The sequence below is a fragment of the Temnothorax nylanderi genome, unplaced genomic scaffold (genome assembly GCF_030848795.1).
Source record: "Temnothorax nylanderi isolate EJ_2023f unplaced genomic scaffold, tnyl_v1.0 TNYL_tig0098_pilon, whole genome shotgun sequence".
Classification (NCBI taxonomy): Eukaryota; Metazoa; Arthropoda; class Insecta; order Hymenoptera; family Formicidae; genus Temnothorax; species Temnothorax nylanderi.
Genome location: NW_027249160.1, coordinates 333,790 through 356,451, shown reverse-complemented (window position 1 = coordinate 356,451; position 22,662 = coordinate 333,790). Strand labels below are relative to the sequence as shown.

At 36.2% G+C, this 22,662-nt stretch overlaps 1 protein-coding gene across 11 annotated transcripts in view; it reads right to left on the bottom strand.

Moving 5' to 3' along the window:
• Nfi (Nuclear factor I) overlaps positions 1–22,662 on the bottom strand; it is a 48,106-nt gene that overhangs the window by 16,486 nt on the left and 8,958 nt on the right. For 8 of the 11 annotated variants that reach the window (XM_071711387.1, XM_071711385.1, XM_071711394.1 and 5 more), the window contains 7 exons: positions 17,955–18,146; positions 17,595–17,778; positions 15,527–15,580; positions 15,216–15,314; positions 14,054–14,194; positions 11,690–11,833; positions 10,593–10,679 (listed from right to left, as the gene is read on the bottom strand). In XM_071711387.1, the coding sequence (XP_071567488.1) occupies positions 10,593–10,679; positions 11,690–11,833; positions 14,054–14,194; positions 15,216–15,314; positions 15,527–15,580; positions 17,595–17,778; positions 17,955–18,146 (901 nt within the window). The remainder of the gene's footprint in view (positions 1–10,592; positions 10,680–11,689; positions 11,834–14,053; positions 14,195–15,215; positions 15,315–15,526; positions 15,581–17,594; positions 17,779–17,954; positions 18,147–22,662) is intronic. The other 3 variants (XM_071711386.1, XM_071711396.1, XM_071711395.1) reach the window with 3 other exon arrangements.

The following is a 22,662-nucleotide window of genomic DNA, read 5'->3' as shown; positions in this document are numbered from 1 at the left end:
TTCCACGCGAATCGAATGTTGATCAATTAAGTAAGTCAATTAATCCATCCAGCATACGACATACTCAGAGCATTGGCCGTGTGACAGTGAGTAATATGGAAACAATATCGAGTGTGTGAGATGAAACTAAATCATATAGTGCACGCTTAGACGGCAGCCTTGATCGTGGCTCGACCGATCGATCGTTACATCTATTTTCGGCTGAGAGACGTAATTAATAACCATAAAATAGGTCGCTCCTTGAATGTCATTCCTCAAAGGCGATTGAATGAAATTTGTATCTGAATGGCAGTCTTCGCTATTAAAAGTATTAACGCAAAAATATGTCTCTCCCAGAGAACTTTTGAATTTTGCTTTTTATCTTTCGTTTGTGTGTGTGTGTTCATTTGTATAAAAATGAATATATTGAAGATATTAATTCCGACGCACATTCTTTTTTTTTTTTTTTATTCTTTAGATACAACCAATGTAAAACACCATTTTAAAAAAATATATGAAGGAAGCAAGAGATCCGATCATTAACTTTTCATCGCCAACCATGTTATTTGCTTCCACGTTATCAATTAAAGTTTGCGATATATTATGTCATTTTAGTAGCCTAGAATGAAATATATTCTGATTAATTAATGAATATTAATTCCGATATTAAATAATGTTAATTCTGAAAATTATAAAGATTTGCTTTGGATCGCCGAGCCGCGTCGAGACTGTATCGTCGAATTATTACGTGGGGGTTGTTAAATAAAGACAAAAGAACAGATTAACAAAACAGATCGCCAAACATACAGACAGACAGACAGATAGATAGATAGATAGACAGACAGACAGACAGCAACAACTAGCTTGCTAGGTAGACCGTACTACGCATTTTAGCAAGAAAGGCCGTCCGTCTGTTTATCCACCCGGTTCCAATCACTATATCTGCCTTTACTATGTAATACAGACGATGCTTCCAAATGTGATGGAAAAAAGTTTTAGGAAATAATTACTTTTAATTTTGTTAAGTAGCATATTTATTAAGTTGAATAAGGCAGCCGTTAACAGGCAGATGAATCAGACGGACAGGCAAAGAACTTTATAAAAAGAATATACATATAATATATATAACGTTACATATACATAGATAATAAAAATATATTAAATATAGAGAACGTAAAATCTATCATTATTTTTTAACTGTTATTTTTCTTTTTTAAGATTGCAATATTGCAATATCTTTTTTGTAAAAGGTCAGAAAACTAGTATTTTATAGTATATTTATTTTATTCTGTAATCCATTTGTTTACCTCATATAAATGTTACTACCATTTTAATTGTAATTACGTTAGTTATATTAAAGAGAAAAGAAATGAGTCGACTGTAATAAAAGTTTAAATAAAAAAAAAAGATGACACGATTCTCAACTCGATATTTAATGCAAGCGTTGTTCCGACTAGTCGGGCTAATCTCGATCATACTACTGAATCGTTCAAGTTCAGCAAGTAAAACATTCGTCGCACAAATCGTGCGTAATAACGACTTGCAAGCAACACTAATCTGATAATCGCAAGTCCATAATCTGATAATGATAATTATTATATCCAAAAGACGTATCGTAAATTCGGGATGATTTATTATTGTAGTTCGGGCATTTAATTTATATCAATAAGTGTCACAATACGTGTGAGTATTTGAGGAGAGTGAGGCTCTGTGTGTGTGTGTGTGTGTGTGTGTGTGTGTGTGTGTGTGTGTGTGTGTGTGTGTGTGTGTGTGTAAAATACATACACATGTATCTTAATATTGATAAATTGCTTTTCTTTAATATATTTATGTTTATGTATATGTACATTTGGTATGTATATGCGATGAAATAAGCTGAATAAAAAAACACTCACAATGAATGGATTATTACTCAACTTATGACACGTGTGCAATAGAATCGAATGGAAAATATCGTCTCGTTTTGTTACCAGCAACACTATCAAAAGAAAGTAAGTAGATGATAGGACGATCAGTTTTCGGCTCGACAGTCAATGATATTACAGTACCGCATTAACGATGTTCGTGCATATAGCTGCAGGCGTATATATATGTATGTGTATAGATAAGAAACACAATATGCAACATCGATCTAACACATATATATATTGTCGTTAGTGCTAAAACATAACATTCTTGCGACCATGAGCGCAAACGTTTTACCATGTCGCAATCAGATGTCAGGCGGATTTCTCGCTCTAAGGAGGATTTGCCTGATAAACAGAGGATCTTGAATTAATCGACGTAATTTTTTTCGGTTTAAATTATTCGATTCCCGTTTAACAGGAATCAATAACAGGATTTGTTTTTTTTTTAGTGCTGCTTAAATGCTAAAGATATTTGAAGAACAAAGTCGTGAAGTAAAAATTTATTTATTTCATATTATATGTGATGGCTTTTCATGCTTTTTTTCACATTTTTTATTTTATTCTTACTAATATTATATTGGTGTATATGTATATACCGTATATATACATATATGTATATTACATACATATACATATATATACATATATATATGTATATATAAACTGTATATTAATAACGGGATTTGTTTTTCATATATGTATACATATACAAGGTGTCCTAAGTAAGTACAAAAAATTAAAGGGGATATTCCGTGACTTATTTTAGAAAGAAAAGGTCCTATAAACACATGCCCTAAACTGCTTCGTTTTCAAAATACAGGGTCAAAGACACTCCTAATAGATCTGAGAATGTTTCATCGGTACTGGAAAATGGTTCTTAATATCACATGTACGCATACTAAATTTGATTAAAATATCTTTAAACGTTTTCTGTAAACCTGTATTTTGAAAACGAAACAGTTTAGAACATATGTTTGTAGGACCTTTTCTAAAACAAGCCACGGAATATCCCCTTCAATTTTTTGTACTTACTTAGGAAACATCCTGTATATCAGAAGTGCGTTTCTCATATATCTTGTTCTTACATACGGTCTCGGATTTCAATCTGGACATGTCTCGATGACAGGTTGGGAGAATTACGGGCTGACATTTTATTGTAAATAAAAGATGATCAAGATCATGTTTCCGCGCTTACTTTATTTACGTAATAATCTGACGTCCGCGACGATACAACAAAAAATACTGCTACTACTATGGCGGACGTACGGATGCTTGTACATAAAGAAACATAAAGCGCGCTTATCAAAAATATTTCGGTAAGTTAATTCTATAATCAAACATAAGATTTTTATATAATATATTTAAATAATATATTCACTGATTTAAATAATATATTCCATCTCTATTGCATCTCGCATCATTTTCAACTTAAAAAAAATCTTGGTCTTACATTTTAGATAGAAATATATTTTAAACTCGTCACGTCTATAAATTATTTCAATTATCTCATCAAAATTCTAAGTAATTAGTCGTGCGACGGAAAAAAAGATAGAACGAAGCAAAATAACGGAAATTAACATGAGTGGAATAAAAACATAATTGTATTTATTAGAAAACGAAAAATGTGAAGTGATGTGCCGAATATGTGGAATTTGATGATTTCGAGTGGGATTAAGTTCCATAGAAAAACCTTTGGTATTAGTAGGCACTAGGCACAGCCTCCAATATTACTTTTTCGTCGGATATAAACATGAATAAAGCAATTTCACATACTGCTATTTGTACATTGAATTCCGTGTAGTCGTTTCAATAATTTGACTATTGACGGAATGCGTCAATAATCAGACATTCCAATTACGCGAAACTCAAAAAGAGTCCAATTGTATAAAATTTATTTTTTTTATTTATTTTTTCAAGTTCAGCGATAACGCTTTACAAGAAGTGGATGAGAAATGGAAAGATTATAGGATATACATATATGTATGGCTAAATGAATGGATATGGAATATATGTAGATGAATGGAGATTTTAAATAGAGAAAAGAATATGTAAATAAAAATATAATTAAAAACCATAAAGAGGAAGAAAAGGAAACAAAAATATGAATTTATGGTGATAATTTACTGCGCTCTTTAATATACCTTCCCTAAACACTTAATTAAAAATATACATACAACAATTATCGTGAACAATAATGACATAAAATAGTTGCATTGTAATTCTAGAAAGAGAGAGAAGAAGAGGATGGAAAGGGAAGATGGGAAGGGAGGGATAAAGGGAAAAGAAGAAAGAGGAGAGGAATAAAAAAGGCAAACAGGAATACAGGGATAAAAAAGAGAAATACGAAAATTGCTAAACGTTATGACAAAGATACTCAAGTTCGTATAAGATGTGATAAGCCTTCCTATTCGCGCCAATATTCCAGATACACATGTACATGAAGGCAGATAAACTGTCCTGACGACATCGATAGCAGAGCAGGAGAAAAAAATGTCATTCGTGTTAGTTTGATGACATCGCGCGCGAAAGTAAGAGCACGTACGCAGGAAAAACCTCGACGCGTTTCGATTCCGCCTTTCTAAAAAGTCTCACCGACACCCCATCTTCCGCATCTCGATAAGGACTACAAAATAGTATCATAGAGCGTATGACTCTCGTAATACGAGCGTACCAGAACATTTATGCACGAGTCCATGCGCATACAAAGTTATGAGTTTTTACCGAACTAAACCACGACATCCAGGAAGTATTTGCAAAAATCAGCCAAATTGTACATACAGCAAAATTGTACGGAGTTGCCCCTTCATGAAAATATTGGAGAATACGACGGAGAGAGGTTCGGCACATATACATATAATAATTCGTGAAGTAGCGAATTTCGCGTGACGCAAATATTTGGATACACTTTGAATGCACGGAATGATATTTACGATTTTTACGACTATACGATACAGACACCTACCAATCCAGAACAAATTTTCAATTTGGTTACGAATACTTCGTAAAAAATAAATACTAGTTTCAAAATACTCTTTTTTCATCGAGAGTTGACACGTCCCACATGAACGAATTCGATATAGCTTTTCCAGATACACAAGTATTTCGTTGACATATCTCGATCTATATACATGTACATTCACGTGATAGAAAGCATATTTGTTATTAAAGGAATAAATAAATTGGTAATTGAAAATGATTAATAAGTTTGACATTGATTATGTAAGATACTTTAATAATCATATCAGTTTTATATCTATTGCAAAATGTAAACGATATGGTGCTAGATACGCAAGCGTAGAATCTAAGAATATGCAGAGACTTACAAATCTCCCATTGTCTTGCAATTAACACATAATTATCCCGTATGTGTATGCGCGTACAATAAAACAGTCACGTGCGTAAAAATGTTTGTGTGTATGTGTGTGTATACATACATATACATGTAGAAAGAAAGAGAGAGAGAGAGAAAGAGAGAGAGAAATAGAGAGAGGAAAAGACAACAGTCAATAACCAGTCACAAAGTACCTTTTAGTCGAGTTAGCGAGCTTCTCTCTACGCTCAGGGTCAGACTGAAACAGACATCATGACGCGTCATTTTTAACGCGATTCATTAAGATAGTCGTTGATTGGTAGACAAGTCAGATAACTTGATAGGTTAATAGATGGAAAACGTTTTTCAAGACACAGACAAGACATAGAAATTGGCAACTCGATAAATCTACTTCGTCAATGTGACGAAAGATCAACGCGAAAATTATTTGTGATCGATTACACGTAGGATTTGCTCTACGATCGTTACATGTTAACCGTCGTGACGGAGCGAACTCGTTCTCTACTTTCTATATAGAATATAATTATGCAAGATATACAAAATATCCCACAATTTGCGATCGTAATTTTAATGACATATTTCTGAGCAAAAAATAAGACGAAAATGTCGAGGCTGTAATAAGTACTTTTCAAATAGAAAGCATTTACAAAAGATGAACCAGATAATCTAAAATTCGTACGTTTGGGGACGTTGCACAGTGATAAAGATGTTCTTGCACCCTTATCGACTCCTTATGAGAGTAAAGTTATTACATGTACAACAATGTTGAAGTCATTAATTGAGTCATATTTAAACATAGAAAATAAGTACATTGTACATGCTGGTAATCGTAATCACGTAAAAATATTTTTTATAGGATATTAAAAATAATATATATAATAAATTATCAATATTCATAAAATGTCACAGACAACTTCAAGAGCAAAAGCATCTTTCATCACTACGATGTACCGTCCATGAGTGCCTAAAATTTAGACTACTTGATTCGTCTACTGTAAATGTTTCCCATTTAAAAAGTATTACAGTCTTGATTTTATTGCCTTACGATTTTTGTCTTATTTTTTGCTCAGAAATATGTTTTATTCATTAAAATTACGAGTCGCGAGTTATGAGACACTCAGTATATGATACGTAATATATCAAAATATATATGAATATAATTGTGTGGGAGAATGTGCGAAAATTATTTATTTAATAATACTGTAACAGCATTTCTTTTCTTGTATAATCCCAAGACATATCTTATTGTTAGCAAGAACGTTACAGAGTCATTATAGTAATATAATTTTTTAAGTAAAATTTTCTTGACATAAGTGCTGCTCGATGATATAACAAAAAAGATCTTGTTAATTATTTGTACTTTTAAAGATTAATCGAATAAATTTTCTTAATATTTCCATTATTTATATTTAAAAAACCAACAAATAATTGTTAATAATGGAATAATGAGAGAACAGATATAATTTCTTTTTATATCTAACCAGATTTAATATATGTAATAGATCAGCTATCTATGTAAGTATACAGGATGTTTGATAATAGGTGTAACACCGCTCGAGGATAGATAGAGCAGGTTAAACTGAATAGAAAAGTCTTCTATCGTTTTGCGAGTTTCTCAATAATTAATAAGAAATTGATTAATAAAGAATCGCAACTGAATGTGCATCCGCGCAATTCAGCGGCGAGTCCAATTGTGCTGATTCTCGCAGATCTTTATTAATTAATTTCTCATTAATTTCATTAATTATTAAGAAACTCACAAAATAATAGAGGATTTTTCTATTTAGTTTATCCCGTTCTACCTACTCACAAAACAGTGTTACACCTATATCAGACACCCTATCCAATCCAGATAACACAGGTAATCGTTATGAACTCAAAAAGGATTCACCTTTCCAAATTTTTTACGAATTTGCGTAATTTGTTCGAAATAAACTTAAAAAGAATTCCTTGCTCTCGTCTTGATGCACTTCGCAGATAACATATATCATTTATATATGTAAAAACAGCATTGCTGCAATAATTAAATTCTTCTTCCCTATAATTCAATCATTTGCGAAAATGTAATACACACACGCATCACATCTTTGTTTTGATATTTCTCTAGAATCTATTAGATATTCAGATAATAATTTTTAATTTACATTCCCTACCAGGACCGATATTCAGTAACTTTTCATTCAGGCCGCGTTGATCGCATACATCTCAAGTTGCCGATATATTACATATACCTAATATTTATAAAACTATAAATTTATTATTATTAAGAAAAAGGTGTAATGTTTCGACGATGATAACTATATTATACATATTTTAAGCATCAATATGTAATTTTATGAATTTATTTTATGGCAGTATTATATGTATATTGTATGTATAGTAGCAAAAGTATCAAACGAAACGGAATGCATTAACAGCCTGAATTAAAAGTTCAGAACGTGGGACGCATACGCCCTATGCGGCAGGGGACGGGCATATTAAGATCGCAGGTTTTGCTGGCGTAAGGAATTGATCAAAACCGATCGACTACTCTAAGGAACGAATGATTACTTCTCAAAGAGACGAAACAATATAATATAATATGATAATAAGGGAGGTTTCGATCTTCTTCAACTATCAATTACCTACTTCGTATTTTTTATATCCAATCATCTCTAAACATTTACTCTATTTTGAACAAGCGTCTAATTAACGACGCACATTTGATTAGGTAACAGAAATAAATATATCGAATGTTGTGTCGGAAATAATCACAAATAAAGATTTGCACGAGGATTCTCATAGGTTTTAGTCCTTTTATATTTGACTTTTTAATTTTCAGTATATATTTCCCAGCGATCTCTGTATATCGACGATATCGCTTGTATAGATCCTGGACCGCTTGTTTAAATGTGCCTTACGACACATTTAAACAAGCGGTCACATTCTTTTGAATGTCATTGACGTTCTCGAAACGCCTTCCTTTGACGATTTTCAATTTGAGGAACAACATAAAGTCCGCAGGAGCCAAATCCGGAGAGTAGGGAGGGCGTTCCAACATTGATACCTCCTCTTTGCCAAAAATGTCTTCACAATGATACTCGATTGCGCGGGTGCGTGTCGTACGGAAGATGCCAACTGCGTTCGGCCGTACACACCGAATTCTGAGCAGTAGCCCCTGCGGACTTCATATTGTTTTCCAAATTGAAAACCACCCTGAAAGAAGACGTTTTCAGAATGTCAGTGACATTCAAAGGAATGTGACCGTCGAACTTAACAGCCTCTCTTGTGACACACTTAAACAAGCATTCCAAGATGTCATCGATGTATAGAGATCGCTGAGGAATATTTAAAACTAAAAAGCGTTTATTTTGTTCTATGTTACGTATTGTGATTTTTATTTCATCAGTCCCGAAACTTTTTGGTTTGACCTTGTATTATTGAGAAATTTACATTGTCAGAATTGTGTGTATTTGAGTAATTGTTATACGCGAAGACAATACCGCGTGTCACATCATAATCAGTCTGAGAAATTTCGGATATTACCGCATACACATACATAATTTTTTATATTTAATAATTCATATTTACTATTAAACAATATTTCTTTTTTAAAGTTTAAGCAATTTTCATAAAATTAATGAGCTCTATACGACTTAAACCGCTTCATATTTACTAGAGATATAATTTTTTTAAACATACATGACTCACTCGATATGAGTCAAAGGGTAACATAAACTTTAATCAATAATTTTAAATTGGCAATAAAAACAGAAGCAATCAAATACTATCTTCAAGATTCTTCATCAAATATCTATATGTCGATTTGATATATCAGTAAATTTAATTTAGACTTATCGCATAATAAATGTTAAAAATGTGTGAAACAATTTCAATCAAAATTTCAAGAAGGGTATGTATAATATAAAAATATACGCTGCATATTAATGGCAGATCATTTAAAATATATGGCTCGTTGATTATTAAATATAGATTAAATATAGATTAAATATAGATTGTTACACAGAAAAGAAAGAAAAAAGAAGGATGAACTGATCTTTCTAATTTAGCATATTTCCAACTTGTTATCACGTAAGTTTAAAAAAAAAACAATTATTCAGATTAATTATGTAAGTAAAATTTAAATTCTTTTTCTTATCGTTATTCACTTGCATAAATAGGTAGACTATGCTTTCCATTCAAATTTACATTTTAATATATTTAGAAAAGGATTAATGACACAAACTTTAAAAGATTAAATCAACTTAACAAGTTCACCAAAAAAGTACAAACGGAAGAAAATATTTATCAAACGGTAAGCCATTCCGTAAGCCAAATATACAGGATGTATCATAAATGTGGACCGTCACTTCAGGAGCATATTCTACTCATCGAAATGAGCAAAATAGTTCATATAAATATATGTCTAAAAATGTGTTTGTGAAAGGGTGAGAAGACGCTAAGAAGACGGGCGGAGCAGTGTATTTTGGCTGGGAGCGGTTACATTTGTGCTTTAAGATTTGTTTTTATTTCACTTTTATTTATTTTATTTCACTTTTATTTCTACTGTTTTGTATTGTTGGAAATAAAATAATACGCTTTGTAATTATTAAGTTTTAACCCAAACATGACTGTAACGTGAAAACACCCTATATAGAGAGAGAGATAAAAATATAATATATTATTAATTGCTGTATACAACTTTCAGTTTGATTTCACTAACCTATATAATTTATAGTATTCTTTTGTGAATTTCGATATGTATAATATGTACATGTACACATAGAATTATTAATGCCAATTAATTTCCAATAATGCCTCGATAAACACTGAAATTGACGTGTTGAGGCATTAATGGTACGGTGTACATACATTATTATAGTCTTTTATGAAACAAGATCATGAATGTCGTTGAAAAAAAATAATTGTTGCGAGTTCCAAACAGTGAGATTTAACTATTCGAATAGGTATAATTTTTCATTCGAATATCAGAAGTGACAAATTCGAGGAGAACAATACATATAACTGCTAACAAATAACAAATTAGCACACAACCCACCGCTTATCGCTTCTCAACAATATCGTTTCTCTATGATTGAGATGCATGCGATAATTAATGATCGACAAGATATATTAATTTGATTCTCTGCACTCAATGTGAAGCGCACTGATCGCTCTGAAAGCATGATCGACGCGATAAGTTCTGTTAGATGCGTATTAGTTAAATAGTTAAAAAGTTATTAGTCACCAAACATGCGCCCCAGATCCGTGCACGCACGCGAAAGGGAGAGAGGGAAGAAAAAACAGAGAGACAAGGGCGAGGAAAAGGAGGAGGCGGGAATAACGAAAGGACTCTACAGTCGTGTCGTGTCGTGTCTTACAGAATAATAGCGTACCTCGATAAAAGACATCGCGATTCGATGGTGCGAAGATTGTCGATGTCTCACTTCGATGATCACTCGTTTCAAATCGTAGTTGAAATTCTACAAATCTCCCAGTATTTATCGAGAAACACTTCCACGGAAATATTTACTAATGCGACGTACACGTTATTCGTTATGTATTACGTATTCTAATTTCGATTCTGCTATCGATAAGAAAACAGTAACTCCTTTTCCCTTGTTAGTACAATCTTCATTTATGTAAATCGAAGATTCCTAGATTCTAGCAGTTTCCACAAACTGTGGCTGCTTAAAAACAATGTAAGAATCTCATTCGTCATCAACCGCAATATTTAAGTTAGCTATCTTATAAATTATCACGTGCGGAGAATACACGGGAGAGTAACTAAATCTACATAAATCTCTAACTTCTTCTCGCGTTAATGAAACCTTAGCTTGTTAGCTCGATAAAGCAGGCTTACAAATATATCGTAAATTCTTCAAACAACAGAATATTTTCAAAGTTTTCGTTCGTTTTAAGTACCGCTAGATGTTATATAAAATCTATTCATAGCCTATTTTTCGTAACTTGACAAGCTTGGTTCATCAAATTGAAACGGTTTTATTAAATACGAATTGCAATATTTTCTCATTTCTAGTGAGCGTAAGATTTCGAGATATATCGCCGATATTTAAAATTTACATTAAGAAATCGTTTGTAAAAAAAACCCCTGATTTATAAAGAATTTGCATCGTTGGAAAAAGCATATCGCCCAACATTCTGCAGCAATTTTAGTAAATTATTCAATCCTCATATTAGAATATACATTTGCAGATGTCTCGTCCATCCTTCCCTCTTCATGCGAATCATTGGATGGCAGCTAGATTCGAAATAATTCGCAACGTTGCCGAGAGCGAGAGATAGAGAGAAAGAGAAAGAGAGAGAGAGAGAGAGAGAGAGAGAGAGAGAGAGAGAGAGAGAGAGAGAGAGAGAGAGAGAGAGAGAGAGAGAGAGAGAGAGAGAGAGAGAGAGAGAGAGAGAGAGAGAGAGAGAGAGAGAGAGACAATTCGTAGGTTCGATAACCGGCGAAAACTGAAAAACGAGTACATACCCGTTTGCGAATGCGGGGATTCTATTCCTCGGTGTCCATCTTCCGGCCTGAGAACCGACGAAAATGTCGGTGCACTCGAAACCGTTACTGTAGGCGGCTTCTCAGTCTTATCGTTCCTTATTAATTGATGAACCGGTGGTGGACCTACGCACGAAAGAATACATGGATCAACATGGATCGACATTTCCAAGCGACAAAGCGAAAATCTGAGATATTCTGCGAAATGATCGTAAGGCAAAACGCAATGTGATAGAGGAAGTGGGATAATTTGAAACACCTGGGCAAGTTGAGCTATCACAATGTCTAGATTATTAAGTGTTACAACCTAGCGGCCAGCAGTAGAATTATTAGTTGCTGGTCTCCCAATCTAACGCGTACAAAGCGGCAGCGTGGCACAACGTGTCATAAAGTTAAAAATTAAAACTGAAGATTTGATGCATATATCGCTTACAGCGTAAAGTTAGTATATAAACTCTTATTTTGCAGTCAATCTACTTCACAGATTCTTAGTCGCTTTTTGTTGCATGTAAAACTAAGATAGAACTTTAATGTAGTCTGTTTATTTAGCAAGTGTCATATGATACACATTTCTATTATGTACGATGAAAAGGTAAAAATAGCGATACCGGATAATTTTGAGATAGTTTGCACAAGAGCATAAAAATCAAAGTTTTTAATAAATTAGAATATAATAAATATATAATATAATTATTATTACAGACTATTTCATTATTAATATGCATTAAAATACGATAAAAATTACTTTTTGCAAGATTAATTAAGTGTTTCACCTTGCCCAATATGATCCAAAATACCCTACAAAATCTACCTTCGAAAAATTCTATAAATAAACGAAATTTGTTAGGAACGCGTTGTAACAAACATTTGGCATTACAATTCAGCGAAAAGAAAGTTCAGTTATCTTTAATAGTTTTCAAATTATCTTGAAAAGGCTTAAGCCCTTTGCACAATAGGCGATAGCGATAGCGATAGCGACAGCGACAAGATTGCCGACAAAGCTATACCTTTGTCGGCAACTTTGTCGCTGTCGCTATTGCTATCGCTATCGCTTATTGTGCAAGGGGCTTTAGAGTGGTCCAAATTACCCCAACTTCCTCTCCATATAAAGTTAGGACTGTGTTGTTCTTTCCAAACGCGACCGCACGGTACACCGCACGTGCCTCTTTTAAATACGTTTTTCATCGTTATCAAGTTATGAATAATATACGGTCGATCGCATGCTCCACGCGCCATCGTTAATATAAAGGGGAACGTACGTACGATAAAAAGAAAATAAAGAAAGATATCATGGAGATGCAGTTGGCAACGATTCACGTATGCTTATCGCTAAAATTTTTCTGTGCGTATAATAAACATGCTCGATAAAGTGGTTTTATTTTATTTCGACTGTAAATTTCGTCTATCTGTTTGGCAATTGGCACCGTCCCCTATTTTGCTAGGTAGGATTAACGCTTCTTACAACGAGGCTCATCCCTGAGTACCATCTCATGTATTTTCCTTTAATTATCCCTCTTTATGTCATCTTCTCTAAATCCTTACTTGTCCATTCTCGTTCTCGCTTCCCTTTATCCCTAACATCTTCATCGTTTCGTATTAGCCGAAAAAAGCAAATCTGTTCAATTACGCAAGTAAAATAGCTCGCTAGCTCAAAATATACGCTTCAGATATACTTTCGCTGGCGCGTTCTTCATCTCGTTATACGTTTCATCTTCATGAGTACAAAACTGAAAAAAATCACGTCCGCGGAAGACAAAGGGAAAAGATATATCGACAAACGACGTACAATCGATTATAACGCAAAACAGTTTAAGACACGCAAGTAATTTCATATTTTCTCTTCTTTCGCTTTCGATTTCGTCTACAATCTGACATTTATATCAGGAATGCATATATCTGTATATATGCTGAAAAAGAATATGGAGATAAAATAAAAGGTATCTTTGAGAGGAGACAAAACAATTCAAAGACACAAAAATTAACAGCCATCGTGATAATAATAGGATCAGCGCAACATATAGCTTTTACGATTCACGGACATTTGCGATTAAAAAAAAAAAAAACAACCAAGTAAGACCAGGTAAAGCGAGATTTCCCACCATTTCGATGACAGAATCAACACAAGGGAGCAACATTTACGTGCGAACGAATAATTTCCTCCCTCCCCTCCCCCTCCCCCTCCCCCGGACTCCCCCGGATCCCGGTTCCGAGTTCTTTCCGCTTATACGACGTGAACTAGTTTAGCGAGCCTAACGGACACGGACGAAAGCGTGTTACGCCGCGGCTACCGCTCGACCCCGACTCTGTCTACTAAAAATAAGGGCAAAGGCAGATTTTGAAACTCACTGAAGCTAGCCGCCGGCTGAACGTGATCCGCGGTCGTGGCTGCGGATGGTGGGGTGTAGCTGCTGCAGTAGTACGGCGGGTGCTCTATTTTGATCGCGTTTATTTGAGGCTGCATGTCGCTGAGGTCATGCAGTATGGACGCTGAAACCAGACGCACATTAGCAGCTACGGTTCTTAGCACGCTCGTACGTGTGTCATTCGTTTTCCTTGCACTCCGCGAGCACGATCGCGAAAGCGGTGCTTCCGCGCAAAAAACAAACAAAAAAACGAGATAGATAGAGAGAGGGGGGAGGGGGAGGGGGGAGGGGGAGAGAGAGAGAGAGAGAGGGAGAGAAGGGAAGGGGAGAAAAGAGGAAGAGAGGGAGGAAAAAATCAAATTATTTCTAATACTTTTAATAAGCGTAAAAAGAATTATTCGCATAAGCAGTTGTAGTTCTCTCTCATATTGTCAGTTATCGAGCTACGCACACAACGTACACGTATACGTAATAAATGCACGAGCACTAAAAATTCCGGTACACGGAAATAAAGACGTGTGGCAATCACACACAATATATGTACATAATTGAGAAATTATATTCTTCATCTAACACGCTCGCGTCTAAAAGATGTTGGACGTAAAATTCGGTCGAGTTATTCGAGAGAAGCGCGACAGTTTTTATTCGAATCATCTCCGATTTCTAACGAATGGCGTATTGCCATTCAGAACCGTTTGTTATTATTGAGATTGCCAATGATGAATCCACGCCGAGAACTCGCGTATAACCTTTCCAAAGGGGTAACGACCCGTCGCAGCGTTCAAAGCTTTTCATTGTAGACTTACCTCGAGATACTATATCGTATCCCTCTTACAGAAATATGACAATATGCATTTTTTTTTTTTCAAGCGGAAAAGTATCAACGTTTGTTTAACTATCAGGATGCTTTCAAAAGGTCTTTCGCATTGAGCTGTTCGTCACCTTTCGAAAGCATCCACAGAGGAATCATCGCGCATATGAAATATCTTGAGAAAAATGTTAATCTGGTAGTGCAAAGTCGATCCGAATGCGAAATTTATCGAACGTACAAACGCGGGTAAGCCGTGGTGAGGCTGCCAAAGTCAAGTTGCGTGCGATTAACGGGAGAAGTCGAGTTCGAATCTATGAGAAATGTAGCGCCGTACCTTTTGAAAGCATCCAGAGCTCTTTGGAGCTGAAGACACCTGTCGCAAGGATCGTATCATTGCAGACGACACCATTATATAGTTCATGGTATCCTGTACCTGGGAACAAAACCCAGCGAACAATATTTAATATCCGTTCAGATTCGCTAAGGCCCGATATATGTGAGTTTGGAAATGTGTCGGATGTACGTGTAAAAAATTTTATAGGAAACGATCAACCAACAAAAGCGCGTACGTGACTGCTTCTCTCGAAACGAGTGAATATAACGGATATAATTGCACAAATGTGAACTGCGAAATTGTGCGGGTACCTTTTCGACGCCTGTCCTCCTCCTTGCTAGCGTTGCAGATGCCGTTAAGTACCTCTATAACAGAAAAAAATGACAAACGCGCTCGATTAATGAAAAGTAATTAATTTACTTGCGACGATAAGTAATAGCGCGCTTCTTTCTTTTCCGCTTTATTTTTCAGATATCGAATAGTCATCGTGGAATTCTCGACGACTTTACAACATCGAAATATTCAAATAAAGAAAATTACATAAAACTTCTGTTTTGACGAAAAGCGCATAACGTTTTCCACCGCACGACGTTTAGGACCATCGCGTTTTACGCAAATCTCATTACGCAACATATCACCGAAATACTCGAGGGTCCGGAATGTACAGCGATTTCTCGAGTGGATCGAGAGGGGTAAAGAGGGATGCGCCGATAGAAACTCGAGCCTTATTGTAAATCCTACGAGAGATAAGCAAAAGTAAAAGAAGAATACGCGTAAAAAGAAACTACACAATTAATTATAATTGCATATTGTCGTACATTTGAAAAGTATTTTTCTCACTCTGTATATAACACACAAGTCGTATATTACAAAAGTCATATCCTAAAAAATCATTTAAAAATCCAATCAATTTGGAAGCATTTCTGAAAATATACGATTTACGTTTATTATACGTATAATAAAATAATGCGAGACAAATTTTTCAAATCTTGTTACAGTTGCCCGTCGTGAAAAAGCGAAGCTTCGTATCTCATAGATGGCAAACTGTTGAAAATCATGGATCACCGATCATTTTATTTCTTAAATGAATAGAGATTACGATATCCATTCGTATAAAATCCGACCTTTACTTACTTGAAATTCATATCATTTCATCATACTTCTTTTGAAACGCTACTTGGGGGTATCGCTTCGACATTTGAGAATCAATTGGAATGGCACACGACGAATCCTCACACAAGTGCAAAAATATTCAGGTATTTTCAGTGGCATGAGAGAAAATCAACGTATAAGCGAAGCTGTGTGAGCTCTCGCTAAAGATGTCCGTTGCCTATTTATTTATAGAGCGAGCATACAGCGGCAAGCATGGTCACGCGCTTGCGTGCACATTTTCTCTACATGTTCATTCGGCACACTGCTCGCGTCGATGCGCAGACATACGAAGACGCGAAAGACACGCATACAAACACGCAATAATATATATGGGAACATGCGTAGACTCTGGCTCGTACACGGATATTATACGACGTTGATACAGATATTTGGTGTGTCCGATAGAGACCAGGAGAAAGGTCCTTTTTCGTGACCTTCGCGAGGGAAATTGCACGGGAAATCGCACTATTTCTTTTCCACATTTTACGTACTTTTACGTACCTTTTTGCTCGTAACACTTGTTCACCAAGTAAATTATATTCGGATTAATTATGTCAGCCATGAATGTTAAAAAGAAAAAATTATGAAAAAAGATATTGGCGACGAGATTACTACATTAGCAATATTACCGATATTATGTATACTTTCTTTTTTATATTTTGCATTGGAAGTTGACGAAAATTCAGTCGAATCTATAGCTAGGTATGTATTTTGAGTTAATTACACAGTAAACTGAAAATGTATTATCATTTTCTGTGAGTGCTAGAGGGAGAAGAGAGGAAAGAGAGAAAGAGAAAGCAAACGTCAATGTACGTTTGTCGCTTCCGCGTTCGCCATTCGATTCGTTTCGCTTCAGTCTTATTGGAACTGTTTGAAAAATTCAAGTGAGAAAGATCACGTCACGTCGTCACCTTGATAATTTGATTGCGCGACTTGTCTCCGCATTGTCCAAAGTATGGATTCTCGCTAGCTGCGCTACGCTATGCTTAGCTTCGCTCTGCTTTAACAGCACGTTACGAGTCAAAGAGGTCACGCTTACACGTAATTACTGAGAAATATGATACGCATACACGCGATAAATAAATGTTTGCATAAATATAATTAATGTAAATGTTAGTGCTATGTTTGCTTTCTCAAATTAGATCCGATGAAAATTCTCGAGCAAATCGACCCCTTCTTTGGATCGACGATCCGATCGCGACGATTATCGATCGTAATCTTTCTTACCGTGACTCGTGATAAAGTTGGCGAGATAGAGATCCAGTTCCCGGACGGAAACGTTGATGTGATAAGGATTGACGCAAAGTCCTGGCTGCGCACATTCCGCAGTCTTCTCGAGCCGTTCGCCGTCTGTCGATTCCAATGGAATTGCCTTGAAAAGGATCACCATAACTAGATCCAGCCTCCATACCTATCACAGAGATGTCGAACGGAGATCGTTACGATCAGAGTGCGCGTAAAAACTTGTGTGAACTCTCGCTGTGTTAAATATCGGTGTTTCTTCACTAGCTCTTTAATAAAAATTCGTTTGAAATACAAATAAGGATGCGTGCGGAAGCGTACATAAATTCGATTCACCGGACTTACCTTGTCCGCTTGCCGAAGACAATCGATTCGACGCATTTTGCCCTTTTGATCAGGATTGCTCAAAACGCACATCGCTGGTCTCTTTCCCGTGATACTCAACACAAAGTCCTCTCGGTATTCTTGCGTTATATCCTTCCGCAACTTTCCAAGAAGCCGTGAGGCCCATTTCTGTTTTACTTCCAGCTTCTCGTTCTAAGGAAAAGAAAGGCATCGTAAATCGCAAATACCAGAGTACCAGAGTACCATTGACAATCGTTGACAATCCATCGATTGCTATCGTGATCTAACACGTGATTGCGCACACGTAATTGTCACTTCTTTCCTGATAAAAAAAAAAGGTACTTGCATGAGTTCAACGGTAATGTAACTATATAGAGAGCAATTTTGTTAGGGATTTAAATAAATATCGAAATTTTTGTACGGCGGAACGACCCGAAAGCATCTCAGTGACGTTCGATCTGGATATTTCGAGTCGAGTTTATAAAGTTCGTATGCCCCGAGCCGAGCGAGAATAGCGAGCAGCGACAATCGCTCGGCTCGAGGAGACGAGGGACGTCTTTCGGCCGTCCGCGATATGCAGCGCACGCGTGCGACCCCTGTCACCCTCGGAATAGCAAATACACGCATGCATAAGAACCCTGAGAAATGCATTGAAAGTGCGTGGAATGCATCCAAGCGTACTGCGCGCCGCGCGCGATCTATCTCGCCTAGCCCGTTTTGCTATGCACGTACACACGCCCGTACACTTTGTACGACAGGAGGCGGAAGATCTCTAGCCCACGTGTTCTAGCTTAGCGATGGAGGACGTTCAAGTTCTTCTCTTTAAAGTTTTCCAACAATTTCATCGTCTAAAGATTCGAATTGCTTATTTGAAACCGGAGGTCTCCTCAAGGTCTCGAATCCCTGAAAAATCTTTCCTCGGAAATCTTCTCCTCGAACACAATTGAAACATTTCGAATTTTCAAAGATGAACTTGTTTTCTATGTCTACCTGTAAAACGGATGAGGGGAAACTGAAATTATTGTAGATTCTGAAATGTTACGAAAACAAAAGATATAATTTAAGGAGAGAATAAAATTTAATTTTCAAAACACACATCCATGACTTTTGAAATATTCAAGCTCTTGATATTGATAATATTTGATACGATTCAAGATTATCGTTTTATGTACATATTTGAAACGAATGTGGGTTAGGTTAGATTAGGTTGTTGAGCCCATTGTTTGTTCTAACTCATCGCGATCAATCTTACAGTTAACTTTGATTAAACGGTTGTACGAGATAAAATTAAACAAATAACAAAATAAAATACAATATATCAGCAACTTGCAAGTAAATTCTAAAGAAATCTTTGGCAGGAAAATTATTACATCTACTGACAATATGGCCGGTATTCATAGTCGGTTCTTATCTCAAGACCGTCTTAAGTAATGTCTTAAGTAATGTCTTATATACAATTAACGGTATTAACTTGACGATCATTCGCATTTACCGTGAATTGCGATCAGACGAAGGGCGGTCGAGGAATAGAATAGTCGAAACGACGTCCCGACATTTCCGTGCACGGGCACGGGCGCGAGCGCGGGCCGCGGGCGCGCGCGGATAAAATGTCAGGCACGTTCTTACACGCTTACACGCTTGTATGTACGCGCCCGCGCGCGCATTCGCGAATAAAGCGGATAAGAGGTAAGAGGTGCATTTGCCGCTGAGGTCCGCTCCTCGCTGGAGAAAGCGTCGCGCGCTTACGGTGCATCCTGCGTATACTCGATATCAGGTATGCCGAATGCGAAGGAGAGCCGTGTTCACGGGAATTGTACCGAGAACGCATAATATCGTGACATGCGTACATGCGCTTGATGCGCTATCCCGAAGGCGCGGCAATCTCGCCCGCGTCACTAATTTCACACGATTGCGCTTATATCCCTTCGGCGTCTTCCCATCAGATAACACAATGTCCAAAATCGGGACACAAGATTCTAAAACGTCTTAAAGACGTCTTAATGACATCTTAATGAAAGAAGGAAGAAAGTTAAGAAATGTGCAATAACCAAACGTTTCAACTATACTATGTCTTCGTCAGCGGTGAATTAAATATTTAAAAACAAACATTGAATGTTGTTAAATAATGTATCTCGGATTGATATCAAAATTGAAGTACAATAATCAAAGCATACTTGATATGATAATATGTAACAATATATGTAAAAGAGCATCAAACGTCTTACGTCCCGATTTTGGACATTGTGTTATTTGGATTTCCCTTTATTGTCATTCGACAAAGTGTGACACGCGGAGCAATACCCTAAAACAATCAAGTTAAATAATCCAAACGTTTAATGTAAATTTTATTTACATGCCTCAGTGGCCGAATTGGTTTAATTAAACACCCGCACGGAATGCAGCTGTGGCTAGGTCCAGATTCGAATCCTGGCTGGGATGTTATTTTTCGCAACATATCCTATATATCCCGTACTTTCCATATAGTATATCTCTAATATTCTAAAACAATTTATATTAGTATCATTAAATTGATTATTAATTTAATTATGTAATGTTCCTTAGTTGAGACTGCGTTTCAAGTCCGTATAATAACGACGCTGGTTTGCTAGACCGATGAGTTGTACGTAAAATTCTCGCAAATAATATTATTAGGCTACTAAAATCCCGTCTTGACCGTAAATGGCATTTTCTCTAAATTAATTGTGAACTTTATTTTATATTAGATATTTTATTTTAGACTGAGAGGGAGATGAATCGATCGTTGCCGCTACGAATCTTATCGGGCGAATCTTACCCAACGACACCTGCCACGGCAGCTGCCGCCGATTTATTTTAGATCAAATATAAGAGTTCGCACCCTGTAATTGACCCTTTCTTTCTCTCCTTTTCCCTCCCTTTTTCTCGAGCGCATCGCGATTCTATCGATATACCTATATCGATACATTCCGTCGTATCCCGATAGATATCGCTTTGCCCGTGAAGAAAACCCTTCGTAGCTTCGCCGATGACATTATCAGAAGAGAACAATACTTTTAATTTGTCATACAGTATACCGCAACGATTTATTTCCTCGACGTAGTACACATTTCCTTCATTAATTTTATCATCGCTCCAACTCTCGATTTGACTTTGTCTTCCGCGATCTTGAATCTCTCGAGGCTAAAACGCGTCACTACGAACGTCCATATACTCACGAGCTATTTATAAACATGGAAAATAAAGTGCGTATTGCATTGTCGATCCAAAATGGTGAACGAACATTGGTAATGCATTTTGCATTATTGATATACAATTTTTCTCAAAGGCGACAACCGCTGTTATTTAGCGAGACAGAAAAATGAGAGAGAGCGTAAAGAGGAGAGAGAGAAAGAGAGAGAGAACAAAAAAGCGAAACAAAAACATCAAAATATTTTCATAATGTTATAAAGTAAATCACATCGGCCAAAAGACGAGTGATTTAGACGAGAAGTGAATTAAGGTGTTAAATACTAATTCATTCAATAAGAAGGAAGAAAGTTAAGAAATGTGCAACAACCAAACGTTTCGACTATATGTATAACTAAGTCTTCATCAGCGGTGAATTACTTAAATATTTAAAAACAGACATTGAATTTTGTTAAATGATGTATCTAGGATTGATATCAAAATTGAAGTACAATAATCAAAGCATACTTGATATGATAATATGTAACAATATATGTAAAAGAGCATCAAACGTAATGGCAATGTCGGACTCATTGTCAAAAATATAAAACAGAGTGAACGAAAACATTTCTCTCTCCCCCCCCCCCCCCGCATATTACAAGTCAGCGAATAAAAATGTACGAATTTCAACGGTTGAAGGCGCGAAACTGTAAATCCCCAAAAAATCATGCCTCCAGTCTAAAGTAATTCAAAAGATTTTAAAAGTATTTTAATTACTTTCGTAATGTATGAAGAAAACGTCATTGATCGAAGTGAAAACTAAACGTATGTAACGAGGATGAAATCTGTCATCGTACAAGTATCAACGCGAAATGCAACATCGCATTTGAGGTCGCGGATAATGTCAGTTCGGGCTGAATTGTCGTTCGACGGTAAGGATAAGTTGTAATACGTGGAAAGGAATGAAGAAAATTCCAAGTGTGGGATAGAGAGAGAGAAAGAGAGAGCCTGGGAATATATTTATTAATTTGGCAAACTTCCCAGCCATGTATATCTGCCCGACCCTTTACGTTACTACGTTATGACGCGAACAAAGCGACTCCGCGATTTCTTTATAGGCAATATTCCGAGGTCTACGTAAAACGCTGTAGTGATATTATATACTGTCTCTCGAAGCGGAGGGCATCGGCTGTCTTTCCCATTCCGAGTACGAACCACGGAAAGCATTAAAGTTGAAATCGTCGACACCCCTATGAGCTCGCTGTACTTTCTCCTTTCGTTTGAGGAGCAACACTTTCGTTTTACTTTTCCGCCCTGTGCTTCACAGTCAAGTACAAACAACTCGTAGTTTCGAGTTTTCGTTTAACGGTCGTGAAACGACGCGCGGATATCGAACATCCGCCGTCTCGAGATTCGCTGAAAATTTCTCACGGTGTTTTTACTCGCGATTCGCGAATCGTATTTGTTTTGGCGACGTCGCGTAACACGGCGACTCGCGTAACCTTTTAGATCCTCGTAAATTACGGATCTTACGCAAGAAAAGGGTCGTCTCGCTTACGTTTAA